The sequence below is a fragment of the Typopeltis vanoorti genome, chromosome 2 (assembly GCF_054136105.1).
Source record: "Typopeltis vanoorti isolate ZY-2024b chromosome 2, IOZ_Tvanoo_1.0, whole genome shotgun sequence".
Taxonomy (NCBI): domain Eukaryota; kingdom Metazoa; phylum Arthropoda; class Arachnida; order Uropygi; family Thelyphonidae; genus Typopeltis; species Typopeltis vanoorti.
Genome location: NC_143550.1, coordinates 180,918,882 through 180,938,194, shown reverse-complemented (window position 1 = coordinate 180,938,194; position 19,313 = coordinate 180,918,882). Strand labels below are relative to the sequence as shown.

General features: G+C 37.9%; 1 protein-coding gene across 1 annotated transcript in view; it reads left to right on the top strand.

The window, feature by feature from the left end:
- mEFTs (elongation factor Ts, mitochondrial) overlaps positions 1 to 19,313 on the top strand; it is a 152,355-nt gene that overhangs the window by 69,950 nt on the left and 63,092 nt on the right. The window contains exon 3 of the mRNA XM_090409803.1: positions 10,559 to 10,681. Within this exon, the coding sequence (XP_090265929.1) occupies positions 10,559 to 10,681 (123 nt within the window). The remainder of the gene's footprint in view (positions 1 to 10,558; positions 10,682 to 19,313) is intronic.

Sequence of the window (19,313 nt, the reverse complement as noted above, 5' to 3'; positions counted from 1 at the left end):
AGACAGAAAGCTGGCACTCCATCTGCAGAAGTCCTGAGACAGTCCAAATGATGGAAGTGTGCTTAGTAAGCCTTGTGCCTTGGGATTCGCCAAATTTTTCCATGGCATATGTCCAGAGTTCGGTGATATATGAAAGCAGGTCACCTCTTGATCGGCATCAATGGAATACGTACTGGTGGTTACTTAATAGCTGAGTACCTTGAAGGTAGAGTAAGAGTTGAGAATTGATGGTTTTCTTCATCACTTTAGATAGGATCGAGATGAGTGAGATAGGGCGGTAATTAGATACGATCATGTCAACATCAGGTTGACATGAAAGAGGGAAATAGTTGCAATGATTTTGAGGCAGTGTGGTGTTAATTGGAAGTTGATAGAAAGATATATTTACGATATTGCTATAGGCCAGGGAATGTGGAGAGTGGTGATGGTAACAGTGGTATCCTTTGTGCTTGTTAGCATGGGTTTTTTAAAGGGAGATTGTGTTTTACCAGCCTGCTTATGTACTATAACAAGGTGAGAAATGTATTGGGATACACACACACACACATGTGCGCATGCATGCACACACACACTCACACGCATGTGTGCACGCACACACACACACAGTAGTATACTTTTTTTGCAAAGGCTGGAATTGGATAACATGCTGGTGAGTTGGATATGGCTATCATATAGGTGTCAGCAAGTTGTGTATGGAGGTGAGGCATTATCTCAAAAGAGGAAAGTCACTAGTGGTGTACCATAGGAGTCTGTATTGGGACATTGATTATTTAATTTGTATATTAATGATATTGGGATAGGTTTAGTTGGTGATATGCAACTGTTTGCAGATGATACAAAACTGGGGAGAGTGATGAGAAATCAAGCAGATGTGGCTTTGCAGGAGGAGATGAATAAATTGTGAGTTAGCAACAGTATGGAACTGTCAATTCAGTGTTGCAAAGTATAAGGTTCTAAAATTTGGTAACAATGGGATGCAAAGTATACATTTGGGAGGGAAATTTTTGGAGAAGTTAAGGAGATAAGAGATCTTGGAGAAGTGGGGGGACAAGGATCTGAAGTTCAGAAGTTCCATTGCACGTTGTGAAGACATCACATCAGATTATAAAGAGGTTCTGGTCCCATTGTATAAGGCCTTGATCAGACCTCATATGGAGTATTGTGCACAGATTTGGTCCCCTGACTTTTGTGGTGATGAGGATATATTGGAAAGGGTCCAGAGAAGACTAACTTGGAATGCAGGATATATCAGGACAGGTTGAGAGAATGCAGTTTGCAAAGCCTTCTGAACAGGAGAAAGAGAGGGGATATCAATCAAACATTTAAATTGGTAAATGGTTGTTACTCAGTTAATGTGGAAAAAATTTTTCATAGCATGGGACAAGGGAATAGAAAAAATAGGATACTCCTGGAAGCAATATAAGGAGGGTGTGAGCAGGGGCATAAAGAGCAGGGTCTTTGCATGGAAAGTGGTTGGTGAGTGGAATGCATTGATTGCCCAACATTGTGGTGAATGCAGGCATATTGGAATTGTGATGAATGAAGTAGAGGTAACTAGTCTATTACAGAACCTCAATGTCAATACATCTGTGGGATTGGATGGTATACCAGCTCGTGTCATACGTGAAGCGGCTAAAGAATTGTCAGTGCCCTTGACCATTTTGTTTAATTTGAGCCTTGGGTCTGAGTCAGTCCCAAGGGGGTGGAAAGAGGGGAAAATAGTTCCGCTGCATAAAGGTGATTCCAAGGCTGCTGTTAAAAATTACCGGCCAATCATTATCAAGGTCTTGGAGAAAATAGTCAAGAGGAAAATACAAGATTGGATAGAAGAAATTGGGATACTGTATCGGGGACAGCATGGTTTTGTGAAGGGTAGGTCATGCCTCAGTAACTTGCTCACTTATTATAACACAGTGACGGCTGAACTGGATAAGGGTAATGGGTTTACAGTGATTCTACTGGACCTTGCTAAGGCCTTTGACAGGATACCACATGGAATTCTAACAGTAAATTGCAGCATATGGGGATGGATATAGGGTTGGTGAGATGGATAGGAGGGTGGTTGACAGAGAGATATCAGAGAGTGGTTTATTCAGGAGTAGAGTCCACAAGACGGCCTGTGACTAGTGGTGTGCCACAAGGATCTGTTCTTGGACCACTGCTGTTTAATTTGTTCATTAATGATATAGGAAAGGATCTGAGAGGGACAGTTCATTTGTTTGCAGATGATGCAAAGTTGGGTAGGGCAATAGTGAATGCAGATGACGTCAGAATTTTGCAAGATGATTTGGATAGATTGGAGGTTTGGGCTAAGGAGAATGGATGTCAATTTAATGTGGCAAAATGTATGGTTATACATTTTGGGGTGAAAAGATTAGCAGCAGTTTACTACATTGGTGGAACTGTACTCCAGGAAATTGATGAGGCATGAGATTTAGGAATGTTGGTGGATAAATCAGCTCATCAAATCACTTGGTTGCTGAAGAATACGTTGACAAGCAGAGACAAGCAGGTTATTGTTCTTCTGTATCGAGCCTTGATAAGACCCCATCTCGACTACTGTGCCCAGATTTGGTCACCTAGGTTTCTTCTTGATGGGGAGGAGGTGGAGAGGATCCAGAGGCGAGTGACCAAGATGATAGCAGGTCTGTGGAATAAACCTTATGAGAACAGGTTGAGGATTTGTGGGTTGCAAAAATTGGTTGATAGGTGGAGGAGGGGAGATAAGGTTGAGACATTCAAATTACTGAAGGGTTTCTATAAAATTAATTCAGAAGATATTTTTGAGAACAGGGCTGGTTGTGGGAGGACTAGGGGACATCCATGGAAACTGGGCAAAAGTGTGGTTAGGAAAGGTGTTAGAGCTGGGTTCTTTACTTTTAGAGTGGTGAATGAGTGGAATGCACTCCCAGAGTCTGTGGTGGATGCTGTGACAGTGAATGAGTTTAAGGCGAGGTATGATAGATACTGTATGAATGTCAAATAGTTGTGATGAATATGATTTGGGGCCTCCCTTGATGAGTGTAATGACTCCCTGGAGTTGCCCGTAATAATAATAATATTGAATGAATTACACACAAAGCACAGTTTGATGGGCTTTGTGTGTGTGTTGTAACAGTGTGTGCCTCTGATGAGTATTTTTGACTCCAAGGAGTTATGGTGTTAATAAAAACGAATAATGTAATTCCATAAGCTTTAGCCAATACCTTGCTTTGGCTATCAGTGATGCAAATTTCTTTTAAATTTCTTATCTTGAGATATTTTGAGTTCATTTAATAGTACTGAAAGGTTGTTTCTATGAATGCTATCTTATGATTTTCTAAAATCTATGAATAAAATATGGACAGGTTGATTAAATTTCCATTATTTCTTTAAATATTGTCTTAGTATAAAAATTTGGTCAGCTGTGAACCTGTTTAGTTAAGTATTAGAATTTTAATTATAATACTTAACTAAACAGGTTCACTGCTTGTTTGATAATTGTTTGGGAAGTGATGAAACAGGAAAAGGTCACTGCCAAAAATGGATACATGTGGAAGTATAAAGCAGGTGATTATAGGAAGCTCTGTAGTCAGTTAGCATCAGTACATTGGATAGATGAGCTGAGCAGAAAAGATGTTGACAATGCATGGAAACTCACAAGGCAGTATCTGACAAAAGCTCTGTATGACTGCAGAGCTTTTGTCAGATGCTCTGACAAAACAATGCAATGCTGTGACAAAAGCTCTGTATTGTATGCAATCATACAGAGGGTTAAGCAAGTAAATAGAGTAGGAATGAAATGGATGAACAGCGAAATCAAGCAAGCTGTGCTGGAAAATAAAATATTATGGAGGAGTTACAAGACAGTTGGTGGTGATCAGATCCATGAAGAGTATAAAGTGCAGGCTAGAAAGGTGACAAGCATGGTAAAGAAAGGAAAGGTGCAGTATGAGAGGAGATTGGCTGATCAGGCCAAGGTTAACTCAAGGGAAATTTTCCACTACATGGCAAGCAAAAGAAAGATTAATAATGGCAGATTAACACTGGTGGATAGTCATGACAGCTGAATAACAGCTGCAAAGGATATAGTGGAATTATTGAACGAGCACGTTATCAGCATATATCATACTGTATACATGATCTGGTACAATATATAAAAGAGAGGCAGGTATTAGGAGAATTGGAAGTGAAAGAAACAGAAGTGTATCAGATGTTGGTTGTGTTAGGTGTGAATAAGGCTGTGGGAATCGATTGTTAAAGAATGTGCACCACAGTCGATTATCCCCTTGACCCGGTTATTTAATGAAAGTCTTGCAGTTGGTAGGGTTCCTAAGAAGTGGAAAGAAGGCAAAATAGTACCACTCCACAAGCATGGTTCAAGACAGAAGTCTCCAACTATAGGCCAGTCTGTATAACTGCAGATATGGTCAAGGTGTTGGAAAGATTGGTAAGGAATAGAATACAGAATTGGGTTGATGGACATAGCATTCTTTATGATGGTCAGCATGGATTTTCAAAGGGTAGGTCTTGTTTTAGTAATTTACTTGCATTTTATGATAAGGTGACAAGTGTTAGATAAGGGAGAATCATTCATTTTTGAAATTATGGATTCTACAACCGTGTTTAAATAACTCTTTTTATTATCCCACCGTTTAGATCTTCGTATCAAGATCATCATCTGGAGCATACGTAAATATACAAGACAGGCTGCGTTACATTTCAAACCGTAAGCTAGAGAAACAGTGATTTGATCACATGCTTCTCACTGGCATGACCTCTAGTGAAAAAAAAAAAAAAAATTACATCAAGCTAGATTTAATTTATGATTACACGAATAAACATTCTTTCTTTACAGATTGCTTTCCTTCCAGTAACAGTGATATCCCATTTCTATTATTACAATTGTTATTTTTGATTAAAAAAAATTATAAATTTGAACATGAATAAACATTCTTTCTTATAGATTTTTTCTTTAACAGTGATGTCCTATTTTTTTAGTATTAAAGCTGTTATTTTAGATTTAGGATCCTGGATTTTCTACAGTCCTTTTATAGTTGTTCTTAGAGAGGAAGGATTCGTGGAACGAATATATGTCTTCCATACATATGGGATTTTTAGACCATCATTATTGTTTAGATTGGAGTGGTTGATAACGACCTCACAAGCTTCCTTAAATTTGTGTTCATACCATGTTTTGGTGTGATGTAGACAACTAGTGCTTTTCCAGTCGATTCTATGTAAGGTGTTCAGGGCATGATCAGAAAGGCCAGCTTCACCATAATTATTATATTTGATGTGTCGTTTATGTTCTTTTTGTCTGATTGGAATTGTGTGTCCTGTTTCTCCTATGTATGGTATTTACTGCAGGTGCAATAAATACGGTATACTCCATGGTGGGCTAGCGGAGGGAGTGGGTCTTTGGATGAGTTGAGTAAGCTTTTTAATTTTGCAGGAGGTTTGAAGGAGGCTTTAAGGTTTTATTTTTGTAGTACTCTGTTTATTTTGTCTGGTGTACCTTTAATGTAGGGAATGGTTATAGTTTTACTGTAGTCTGGTTTGTCTTTGTTTTTTATTGAGGTCTTGTAGAGAATTTTGCTAATAGTGTTTTGGCTGTATCCATTTTTTTGAAAAGTATTGCAGATCACTTTAAATTCGTTTTTCAGTGCCTGTTCATTGGAGCAGATCTTCAGAGCCTTGTTTTATAGGTTATTGATGACACCTAGTTTTTCTGTTGGATGGTGGTGGTGTAAGAGTTTATGTGTATATATTCGCTAGTATGTGTCGGTTTCCGGTAAACAGTGAAGGAAAGATTGCCAGAAGGAAGACGTGTGACAAGTGTATCTAGAAATGGGAGTATGTTATGTTTTTCAATCTCAATTGTGAACTGTATACGTTTGTGTTGCTTGTTTAGGGCTAAGGAATGTGTCTAATGGCCATGAGACCAGATCGCGAAAACATCGTCGACGTATCTAAGCCAGACTTTGGGTTTTAAAGGGGAGGAACCTAAAGCAAGTTGTTCAAAATGTTCCATATAAAAGTTAGCAATCGGGGGGGGGGGATAATGGTAAGCCCATGGCTGTGCCTTCTTTTTGTAGGTAGAAAGCGTTTTGCCATACAAAATAACCAGAACATAATACATGCGCAAAGAGTGCCATGATATCTGGAGGAAATTTGTTCTGTAAAAGAAGAATTGTGTCATTGATTGGGACATTCGTAAAGAGGCCAGAGACATCAAAACTGACTAATAGATCATCTTTTTCTAATGTAATGTCTTTGATGTGTTTATCATGAAGTATTGTGTGTTTTTGATATAGGAGGGGGAATGACCTACCAGCTCCTTGAGTGTTGCCGCTAATTTTTTTTGGCTAATTAATAAGACGGGCTATCAATCCCTTTGACTATAGGTCTTAGTGGTGTGTTTTCTTTGTGAATTTTCAGTAGCTCGTAAATTCTCGGGGAACGAGCGTAGTGTGGAAATTGTTTTTTGACTGTATCTTCGGACCATGTGGTAATTGACTTAAGTAGATTCTCTGTTTTCTTTGTTATTCTATTAGTTGGGTTATAGTTAACTAATTGGTGTGTGTTATTGTCTGAGACCAGCAAATTAATTTTTTCCACATACATGGTTCGGTTTAAGATAACGGTGGCACTTCCTTTATCTGCTCTGGTTATTAAGATGTTTGGATTTGACTTTAGTGATTTTATCGCTGTTAATTCCTGTTGAGTTAGGTTGCTTGTTATTGTTTTGTCATGATTTAAAATGTTGGTGGTTTCTAAATGTATTTTTTCTGCTATGTTATTTGGGATGAATCTTAGGCCTCTTTCAATATTACAAATAAATTCAAGTTTGTTTATTGATTTGGGTGCTATTGCCTAATTTGGTTGTAGAATCCATAATTTCAAAAATGAATGCTGATCACCGTGTAACACTAAAAAAAAAAAGATTATGATAATTCATGGAGATTCAATCCACAAGTGATGCAATCAATATGGTAAGCTGAAGAATCAGGTTTCTAATTTGATCAATCGACTGGCTTTTTTAAAACGGTGTAGGGATAGCAATATCATTCCTAATTCATCAGGCTAAAAAAGGAAATTTACCTCAGCAAAAGCGCAACGAATATACTTCCGCATGGAGAAAGCACTTCTCAGAGAACAAATCCAAGCTTCCAGAAAGAACTTAGCCGCTACACAAAACCAGCTACAAAAGGAAAAAATGGAACTTTCAAGCTATGTAAACGCAGATATCTGGATGATCCTGGAAAAGATTACTGACAACATGGCGAACCACATCCTCCCAAACGAAGAAAGAAAATCTAATTTCCAAATTCCAAAGACTAAAAGATTGAAAGAACCAGCCGCCATATTCAAATTTCTCCACAATAAACAATAACAACCAACCAGAAGCAAGAAACAACACGAGCCACCAATCACCTACAGGTAACAATAATATAGTTAACCTCTCCAACTATGCTTTAAACAAAGACGAAATCTCGATACTTAACAAAGGTTTAAATTATGCCATAGCACCCAAATCGATAAACAAACTTGAATTTAATTGTAATATTGAAAGAGACTTAAGATTCATCCCAAATAACATAGCAGAAAAAATACGTTTAGAAACTGCCAACATTTTAAATCATAACAAAACAATAACAACCAACCTAACTCAACATGAATTAATAGCGATAAAATCACTAAAGTCAAATCCGAACATCTTAATAATCAGACCAGATAAAGGAAGTGCCACCGTTATCTTAAACGAAACACGTATGTGGAAAAAATGAATCTGCTGGTCTCGAACAATAACACATACCTATTAGTTAACTATAATTAACTAATAGGTATATTAACTATTCCTCCCCAACTAATAGAATAAAAAAGAAAACAGAGAATCTACTTAAATCAATTACCACATGGCCCAAAGATACGGTCCAAAAACTATTTCCACACTACGCTCATTCCCTGAGAATTTACGGGCTACTGAAAATTCACAAAGAAAACACGCCGCTAAGGCCTATAGTTGAAGGGATTGATAGCCCGACTTATTACTTAGCCAAAAATTTAGCGGCAACACTAAAGGAGCTGGTAGGTCATTTCCCCTCCTATATCAAAAACACACAACACTTCATAAATATTATCAAAGACATTACATTAGAAAAAGATGATTTATTAGTCAGTTTTGATGTCTCTGCCCTCTTTACGAATATCCCAATCAGTGACACAATCCTTCTTTTACAGAACAAATTCCCTCCAGATATCACGGCACTCTTTGCGCATGTATTACGTTCTGGTTATTTTGTATGGCAAAATGCTTTCTACCTACAAAAAGAAGGCACAGCCATGGGCTTACCATTATCCCCCCCCCCCCCCCCCCCCGATTGCTAACTTTTATATGGTACATTTTGAACAACTTGCTTTAGATTCCTCCCCTTTAAAACCCAAACTCTGGCTTAGATACGTCGACAATGTTGTTGCGATCTGGTCTCATGGCCACTAGACACATTCCTTAGCCACCTAAACAAGGAACACAAATGCATATAGTTCACAACTGAGATTGAAAAACATAACATACTGCCATTTCTAGTTACACTTGTCACACATATTCCTTCTGGCAATCTTTCCTTCACTGTTTACCAGAAACTGACACATACTGGCCAATATATACACATAAACTCCTACCACCACTTAACACAAAAACTAGGTGTCATTAATACTCTAAAAAACAGAGCTCTGAAGATCTGCTCCAGTGAAGATTCACTGAAAGACGAATTTAAAGTTATCAGCAATACTTTTCAAAGAAATGATTACAGCCAAAACACTATTAACAAACTTCTATACAAGATCTCAATAAAAAACAATGACAAACCAGACTACAGCAAAACTATAACCATTCCCTACATTAAAGGGATATCAGATAAAATAAACAGAGTACTACAAAAATACAACCTCAAAGCCACCTTTAAACCTTCCGCGAAATTAAAAAGCTTACTCGACTCATCCAAAGACTAACTACTTCTGCTAGCCCACCCTGGAGTATACTGTATTTACTGCACTTGCAGTAAATACCATACATAGGAGAAACAGGATGCACAATTCCAATCAGACAAAAAGAACATAAACAACTCATCAAATATAATAATTATGGTGAAGCTGGCCTTCCTGATCATGCCCTGAACACCTTGCATAGAATTGACTGGAAAAGCACTGGTTGTCTACATCACACCAAAACATGGTATGAACGCAAATTTAAGGAAACTTGTGATATCGTTATCAATCACCCCAATCTAAACAATAACGATGGTCTAAAAATCCCATACATATATGGAAGGCATATATATTCATCCCACGAATCCTTCCTCTCTAAGAACAACTATAAAAGGACTGTAGAAATCCAGGATCCTAAATCTAAAATAACAGCTTTAATACTAAAAAATAGGACATCACTATTAAAGAAAAAATCTATAAGAAGGAATGTTTATTCATGTTGTAATTTATAAATATATTGAAAAATTTTTAATTTTAATTTTTATTTTAAATCAAAAATAACAATTGTAATAATAGAAATAGGACATCACTGTTACTGGAAGGAAAACCATCTGTAAGCAAGAATGTTTATTCATGTAATCATAAATTAAATCTAGCTTGATGTATTTTTTAAAAATTTATTTTTTTTTTCACTAGAGAATATACCAGTGAGTAGCATTGTGATCAAATCATTGTTTCTCTAGCTTACGGTTTGAAATGTAACGCAGCTTGTCTTGTATATTTATGTATGCTCCAGATGATGATCTTGATATGAAGATCGGAACGTCGGGATGATAATAAGAACAGTTATTTTAACACAGTTGTAGAATCCATAATTTCAAAAATGAATGCTGATCACCGTGTAACACTAAAAAAAAGGGAGAATCATATACAGTGATATTCTTAGACTTTGCAAAAGCATTTGATAGATTACCACATGATAAGTTGGTGTACAATTATAGGATGGGAAGAGATATCATATTGGTTAGATGGATCAGAGATTGGCTCTCTGAACGATACCAGCAGGTTGTGTATGATGGAGCAGTGTCTCAAAAAAAAGTTTTTAGAAAAATATGAACAAATAAAATGTGGTATACTTTAGATTATATGAGTAAAATTTAAATTCAAAGCATGATTTACAAATTAAATTAATATTTTCAGTTTTTTGTACAAACTGAACATGTGTAAATTGTATTTATATGAGATTTTTACACTTCTTTAGTTAAATTTTATCATTATTTTTACTTTCCTGCCACTCACCAGTTCGTACACCAGAAAACATTTCCTGACCTAGCAACACCCAGATAATTATCAAATATTTCCACACCTCCATGTTGCTCTACTCAACATTTTGCCTTTAACAATTTAGTAACAACACAAACTAGAGGCAACTAATCACCATTAGATTGTGGTTGAATCCATATGGATTCAACCACAACATGGATTATATGAAACATTATATATGGATTTCTGCTCATTTTCTTATATAATTAAAGGAAGATTCATTTATAATTTTCTAAGTGATATTTTTAATTATCAACTATTTTAGGCTCTAGAGTGGCTACAGAAAGAAGCTTTGCAACAAGGTTGGAAGAAGCTTGGTACTGGAAGAGCAACTTCTCAAGGTGTGATAGTTGTTAATGTCCAGAATAACACAGGTATAATTGTAGAGGTCAGTAATGGTTTAAATAAATTCTGGATGACATTTTACTTCATTCAAATTGAAATTAATAATCTATAATTGAAAATAACTGAACAAAGTGAAAAATTAGTTTTCATTAAAAATTGGTAACCTGAATATCTTACTGATCCTAGTTGAAGTGCCAGTATATATATCCCCAATATAGCAGTCCAACTCATGAAAGTTGAAGCCTTCTGATGATTTGCTGGCTTAGTGAATAGCATCTGTACTGGTGTCCAATCAGCAGACCTGGAGTCAACTTCCATATCAAAGTAGATGACTTTCGTCACCCAGTGTTTGAAACCACTATCATGCATATATAAGCTATGTTTGGTCTCTAGAGTAGGGCTTCCAGATTATCTGACCCTTAGTGCACCCAAGATAATATCCCCAATTTTTTATGAGTAGGATTCGCCTTAAAAAATACAGGTGTTCATTTTTTTTATTATGTCATTTTATTGACTGTTACAAGTCAGTATATGTAACCATTTCAGATAGCACTGGTTGAGAAACACTTTGTATGATCATTGAATACACACTTTTGCAAACAAATCTGGCATTATAACACTATTTACTGTAACATTTTTTTAATTTAACACTATAGTGCTATATGATAACTTATTAAATTGCTAATATTTCTCTGGATTTTATTATTATTATTATTATTCAGGCCTCCATGGAGTCGAAAGACTCATCATGGGAGGTCCTTCCTAAGAACATAAAGTCTGTCAAGACTCATCGAGGGGAGGTCCCCCCCCCCTAAGAAACACAAAGTCTATCATACCACTCCTTAAACTCATTGACCATTCTCGCTCTCACCACTCCATCAGGCAATGCATTCCATGGTTCAACCACCCTCCACGCAAAGAAACCACTCCTCAACCTCTTGCTCACAGTTTCCTTTCGTAACTTCTAGGGATGGCCTCTTGTCATCACTCCTTCCCGCTGTTCAACCAAGCAAAAGAACTCCCCCAGTGTCAGCCCTGTAACCACCTCTCAACAGTTTAAAAGTCTCAATCATATCACCTCTCCTTCTTCTATCCACCAAACTCTGCAGTCCACATTCCCTCAGCCGATCCTCGTAACTATCCTTGTACAGTCCTGAAACCATCTTTGTCATCCACCTTTGTATCCTTTCCACAGTTAATTTATCCCCTTCAAATCCTGGAGACCAAATCTGAGAACCATAGTCGAAGTGTGGTCTGATCAGAGACTTATACAACAGAATGATAATCCTCTTATCTCTGCAGGTCAGTGTCCTTCTCATAATTGCAGCAATCCTCTGTGTTACCTTCACCACCTTTGCAGTATGTCCCCTAAACTTCAGGTTTCTATCAACCATCAACCCCAGATCTCTTGTCTCCCCTACTTCCTACAGCATAACTCCTCCCATAGAGTATGCTGCATCCCATCGATGTTTCCCAAACCTCAAGATCTTACATTTTGCTGCATTAAACTGACCCCCATTCATTTGCCCATCTATCTAGCTTATTCAGATCCTCTTGCAGGGCCACCACATCTGCACTATTACTAATAATCCTTCCCAGCTTCGCATCATCCGCAAACAGCTGAATATCCTCTAGCAATGTCATTGATATAAAGGTTAAACAGTATAGGTCCTAGTACTGAGTCCTGTGGGACCCCACTTGTAACCCTCTGCCTCCTTGGAACTGCTCCACCATACACAACTCTCTGAAACCTATCAGACAGCCAATCCTGAATCCAGTTGACCAATCTGACATCCAGACCCATGTGCTGCAACTTAAATATCAGCTTATCATGTGGCACCCTGTCAAATGCCTTTGCTAAGTCTAAGAAAATTGCAGTATATGCCTTTCCCTCATCTAATGTTCTTGTAACTTTATTATAAAAAGCTAGCATATTGCTAAAACAAGAGTGCCCTTTCACAAATCCATGTTGACTCTCACAGATAACATTACCCTCATCTGCCCAATGTTGTATATGGTCCGTCACTACCTTCTCCAAGATCTTAACAACTACTGATGACACACAGACTGGCCTATAATTAGACACTTCCAGTATGTTACCACCCTTATGCAATGGCACTATCTTACCTTCCTTCCATTCCCTGGGCACCTTTGCCGAAGCCAGACTTTCATTGAAAAGCCAGGTTAAAGGCATTGTCAGTTCCCTGGCACATTCTCTCAAAACTCGTGGTGAAATACCATCCAGTCCCACAGCTTTACTGACATCCAGAGTACTCTGTATCTGAAACACACTCTCCTCCTGTACCTCTAAACCTTGAACCAGCCCTATCCCTCTAGCATTAAAACTGACTCCTCTAGGATGAAGTACTCCAATAAAGTGTTCATTGAACAATTCCACTATGTCCTCTGCATCAGTCACTCTATTCCCATTTTTATCCCACAATATCATTCTTCCACAGTCATTTCTCCTCCTACTGGCCACATAGCTAAAAAATTTCCTAGGATTTTCTTTGGATCTTAGTGCCAACCTCCTCTCATATTCCAGTTTTGCTTTCCGTACCACGCTAGTCACCCTTCTGGCCTGTGTCTTATATTCTTCATGCATCCTCTCTTCACCTGTCTCCTTATATCTCTCCCATAGCCTCTTTTTCGCATGCAATTCCTGTTTAATATTGTTTGTCATCCACTTTACTCCAAATTGTGTCTTCTTCTTCACTCGTGGTATACAACTTACCATTGCTGCTAACAAATATTCTTTCACAATTTTCCACGCACTAATAATATCCCGGCCTTCCAATTCCTCCCTCCATGAAACTTCCTGAAGTTGACGTCTGAGACTATTATAATCACCTGCTTTATAATTCCACATAAGTTCCCATCTCTTTGATACTCCTGCATGTCTATTAATTTTCCAAGTCAAAACCATATGGTCACTCTCTCCAACTGGTGGGAGAGATGTCATCTCAGTTATTATCAACTCTTCTGATGCTATAATCAAATCCAAAACTCTTGAACCTCTTGTTCCCCCTGTTACATGTTGCCTAAGACATTTGTCCCTCAAGAATTCTAGAATTCCATTCCCCTATTGCTACATGCATCTTCCTCTCTCCAATTTATACTACTGTGGTTAAAATCTCACATAACAATCATTCTTCTTGCACTTGCCAAACTTAGCTGTCTAAACATCTCCTGGTCCCCATCCTCTGTGCTCCTGGGTCTGTAGCAACACCCCACTAAATATCCTGTCTTGCCTACCTCTACCTCACACCATATGCTCTCAAAATCATTTGTCTCACGTCCTTCCAAAGCCTCCACTCTTAGAGGACATAGGTTATCATTTATCATAAGCAGTATCCCACCACCACGCTTTCCCCTCCTATCCTGACGAAAAATGCTATACCCAGCGACTTCTATTCCTGTTATTATATCCCCTTCTGTCAACCACGTCTCAGTGATCCCAATTATTTTTGGCCAGGCTGATGCTATCTGCGCCACCAATTCCTCTCCCTTATTCTGGATACTCCTGGCAGTATGAAGCATATAAATGCCATTGTTTCTATACCCAGCATTATCCCTTCTAGACCCCACTGGGCTCAGTGTTACCTGACATCGTCTCCCTTCTCCCAAGTATCCATACTCCCTTCTCCCAAGAGGCCACCCCTGCTATCATCCTCCCTGGGACACGCTGACTCGTTTAGAACAGCAATCTCTCCAGATGCCTATGTCCTTCCTCATTCAAATGTAAACTGTCTCTCCATTACAATTCCTCTCTTTCCTCAAATGCACTCCAAGCATCCACATATACCAGTCCTCTCTTGTCACACATTCTCGCTATTATGCCATTCAATATCACCGCTTTTCTGCTCAGTTCATCATTATCATACCTAGGCAACACGCACACTATTTTTCCTCTCTCTGTCTTCTTCCGTACAGCTTCAAGCAAAAATCTCATATTTCTCGCTGCCCGACTTACATTCCCACTCAAATCATTTGTTCCTACCATCACAATCATCTCATCCACCATTTCACCTCTCTTAATTGCCATAGCCACCCTTTCTATTGTTCCTCCTGGCAAACACTCCTCACGCATCCTATCTTTAACACCACAGATCATTGAGTCGCCATACATTATACCTCTTACCATTCTCTCTCTCTCCTATTGTTTCCATTCTCTCCTCTTCTTTCATTCCCATAGGTCTCTCTCATTCCCTCTCTTCTACTGCTATTCTCTCTTCTAGCATTCCCATACCTCTCTCTCTCCTACTGTTTCCATTCTCCCCTCTTCTAGCACTCCCGTCTCTCATTCCCTCTCTCCTACTGTTTCCATTTTCCCCTCTTCTAGCACTCCCGTCTCTCATTCCCTCTCTCCTACTGTTTCCATTTTCTCCACTTCTTGCACTTCCATATCCTTCTCTCATCCCGCCTCTCCTACTGTTTCCATCCTCCCGTCTTCTAGCATTCCCATATCTCTCTCTCATTCCATCTCTCCTCTTCTAGCACCTTCATATCTCTCTCTCATTCCATCTCTCCTACTGTTTCCATCCTCTTGTCTGCTAGCATTCCCATACCTCTCTCTCATTCCCTCTCTTCTACTGTTTCCATTCTTTCCTCTTCTAGCACCCACATACCTCTTACTCATTCCTTCTCTTCTGTTTCCTTTCTCTCCTCTTCTAACACTCCCAAATTTCTCTCTCTCCCCCACTCTGATTTCGCTTGCATTTATCTCTTCCATTCTCCTAATCTTATCTTTCATATTTCTGCTCTCATTCACAAGACATTCCACCTCCTCTTTCAGCTCATCTATCTCGCTCTGCAGGTCACTCACTCTTAATCTAAATTCACTCTCCCAAACAGAGTGTTTGGGAGAGTGAATTTCAAACTAGAATTCTCAGAACACAATAAACACGTGTAAGCCTGCAGATTAGTATTATTTCTGGACATCTGTAGAATTAGAATGTTTATTATGGGTGACCATACTCTTACCAGCTGCAATATGTATCATTCCTAGCTTTGAAAACATTCAAAATTGGATCCAGACATACTTGACAACCAGACCTAGATGATGCTATCTAGGTCTTGATGTCAAGCCTTATAGCTGTTGGGGTGAAGGAGTTTTAAAATGACCATCTCCCAAATTTTTGGTATAATGCAACTATACTTTGAAGGAAATCTACAATGAAGAACAAAGACATAAAAATAATCAACAAACTAATGAAATAACTTCACTCAAGGAAGTGCCAGTTCCTATGAATTTGACTTGCATCAAATTCATAGGAAGCAGATCATTAAGATCACAAGAAGCAGATCATTAAGTACTGAAGCAGGAAGATGTCTTCAGTGGTCTGATCATTTGCCTCCTAAGGAAAAATCTCATTATACCCATTGTAGTCGGTCATCCTCTCCTATAATAAACAGCAAAAATTCTTGTTTGAGAGAATCCAGAAAAAGGGAACCTTCGCCAGTCAATGGAATGAAGGAAATCTACAATGAAGAACAAAGACATAAAATAATCAACAAACTAATGAAATAACTTCACTCAAGGAAGTGCCAGTTCCTATGAATTTGATGCAAGTGAGGGAAAGAAGCAGATCATTAAGTACTGCAACTATACTTGTTGAGATTTGAGAAGTACCTCATTGTTGATTCCAGAATTACTCTCTCAGACTTGTAACAGGTTCAATGAAGTACTATAGTTCTCTTCCATTGATTTCTGTCAATAAGGCTCCTCCTCTTATTTCTGTTAGTAAGTATTCACTGGATACTGAAAGAATGAGGACGGACTGGCAAATTGGGATTGGCTGATCAAATTGTATTCTGTATTGACTAAACTACAAACAAACATGATGGTATAGCATAATATTTCATGCTGGTTGGGGTTTTTGTTATTTAAACAGGCTCCCCTCACTCTTGTCGTCAGGATAAAAGGGTAAGCAGTAAAAAGGCGGTTACTGGAACAGACTCAATTTAAGCAGAATTGATAGACACCATTAGCATAAGAAGTTAAACTGGCAGAAAAACTTCTCTAGTTTTTCTGCCAGTTTATGACACTTTATTGGTGTCATAAAGTCAAAGATGATCACAACAGGTAAGATTCTGCTAAATAATAAAACATAGGATGTATTTGGGTATTAGTGATCAGGAAAGAAAAGGAGTCACAATATTCAACAACAAACATTATTATTATTAACAGCTGACCTCCATGGAGTCAGATACATGGAAGATACACACTATCACACACAAAACTCATACAACTGTGCCTTAAAATTATTCAATGTGTCTACATTCACAACACACTCAGGCAATGCATTCCACTCACCAGCCATTCTCCATGGTTGAAACCTGCTCTCCACCCCTAACTAACTTATATGTCTCCATCTTATCCACCTCCTCCTCCTCCTGATCATGAGGATTTGCAATTTGCATTCTTTACGACCCACTTTAAACAATTTATCACCCACCATCGTTGTGAATCTTCTCTGGATCCTTTTTAACATATTGCAGTTACCATGAAAACCTGGTGACTAAATCTGTGCAAAACACATATTAAGCCTTATACTACATCATCATCATCATCATCATCAAATTAATGACATGTACCCTTAAGGGGTGTACAGGATATGATAGTACTACATAAAAAATTTACATCATTATTAACTTCCTATCTACAATTTTCCGTATGTTACTTGTCAAGACTCCAACATTATTAGATCTTATATTTCTATCGTCTAAGGCACTTTGTACCGTATCAATCCACCTATATCTTGGTCTTCCTCTGGGTCATTTTCCTGCCAACCTGGCAGAGAACACTTGTTTTGCTAATCTTTCCTCGCCCATTCTGTTTAAGTGACCATACAACCTGAGATTAGCTCTGCTAACGCATTCCTGGATGCTGACAATGTCGAGTTCTTTCCTAATATCCTCGTTTTTAATATGATATTGCCATTGATGCCATCTGTTCATGCCTCTAATTTTTCACAGGACTCTCATATCTGTTGTCTCTAATCTTTCGTCAAGTATTTTACTTCTGACCCAGCTCTCAGATTCATAAGTTAAAATTGGTTTAAACACTGTCTTGTATACAGCTAATTTAGTGTTCCGACTAATTTCTCTCTTATTGCATATGAATTTATTCAATTGACTTCCTACTTCCTACCATACCAGCTTTGCTGATTCTGTTGTGTACTTCTATATTTAATTTACCATCTTCAGTAAAAATCGTGCCTAAGTAGCTGAAATATTTTACTTGTTCCACAGGTTCTCCATTCACAACACAGTTGACATTTTCAATGATTCTGCCTATTTTCATTGTCTTTGTCTTTTTATTGTTGACCTTCATACCATATCTAATACAACAGTTATTCAATTTAGTCAGAGAATCTTGCAGACTTGTAGCGGATTTATTTAGAAGTATAACATCATCCGCATAAAGCAAAGAGCTGACATTAACATCTCCAATTTTGATATCATTTTTAATACCACTTTCCTTCATAATGTGATCCATATAGATAATGAATAACACAGGGGATAATGTACATCCTTGTCTCACACCAGATTTAACATTAAACCATCTTCCTGTACTTCCTTCAATTCTAACTGCTGACTTACAACTCAAATAAAGACTAAGTATTGCTTGATATAATGCCCCATTGACACCATATAACTGTAGCATATTGAATAGCTTCTCTCTTGGTACCTTGTCATATGCCTTTTCTATATCGACAAAACTTAAATACAGATCTTTGTTATATTCCCATGCTTTCTCAACTATTTGTCGTAAAGTTAAGATCTGATCCTGACAGCCTCTATTTGGCCTGAATCCAGCTTGTTCTTCACCAAGCTTTTCTTCCGCAATTCTTCTCAACCGTTTCTCAAGTATACTTGCATAAATCTTGCCAGGAACACTCAGTAGGGAAATACCTCTGTAATTCAGACTTTCTGTTTTATTTCCTTTTTATATATATTGGTGCTACGAGAGCTCTACTCCAATCATCGGGAATTCATCCCTCTGTCCAGGCCTTTTGAACTATGCAGTGCAGCCACTGTAAGACTTTTATACCACCATACTTCAGCATTTCTGGTCGAATATCATCTACTCCTGTTGCCTTTCCATATTTCAAGTCTTTGATGGCTTTTTCTACTTCAAGTATGGATATGTATTCCTGACTGTATGCCTGTTGAGTGTTTTTTACCACTGTGCTGTCACTGCTTGTTTCATTTAGCAATTTTTCAAAGTAATTATTCCATACTTCAGCCTTATACTATGGAATCATAGTATAAGGCTGAACATAACCTCTTTATTTCTGGATCAGGATCCTCTGCATGATCGTTAGCATTGTCTAATGCAGAGTTTCCCAAACTGTGTTCCGCAGCATGTGAATAAATGTTCTGCGAGAAGTTCTCCTGGAATTTTTGATTTTCATTTTCTAAACATTTTTCATGAATAAATATATTATAGTGGAAATATTCTGAGGTGAATAATATTCGTGAATATATCGAAAAGCTCAGACCCAGAACGTCTGATAACATCTGTGTAGCAAATGTTAGTGATCAAGCCGTGTATTTTTAAAAGTGGAATTATCGTTAATTTTCACACATCCAAACCTTTCAACAATTGGGAAAGAGAATACTGCTGTTTATGACCGATCATAAAAATTGCCTGCAAGCCGATTACAACA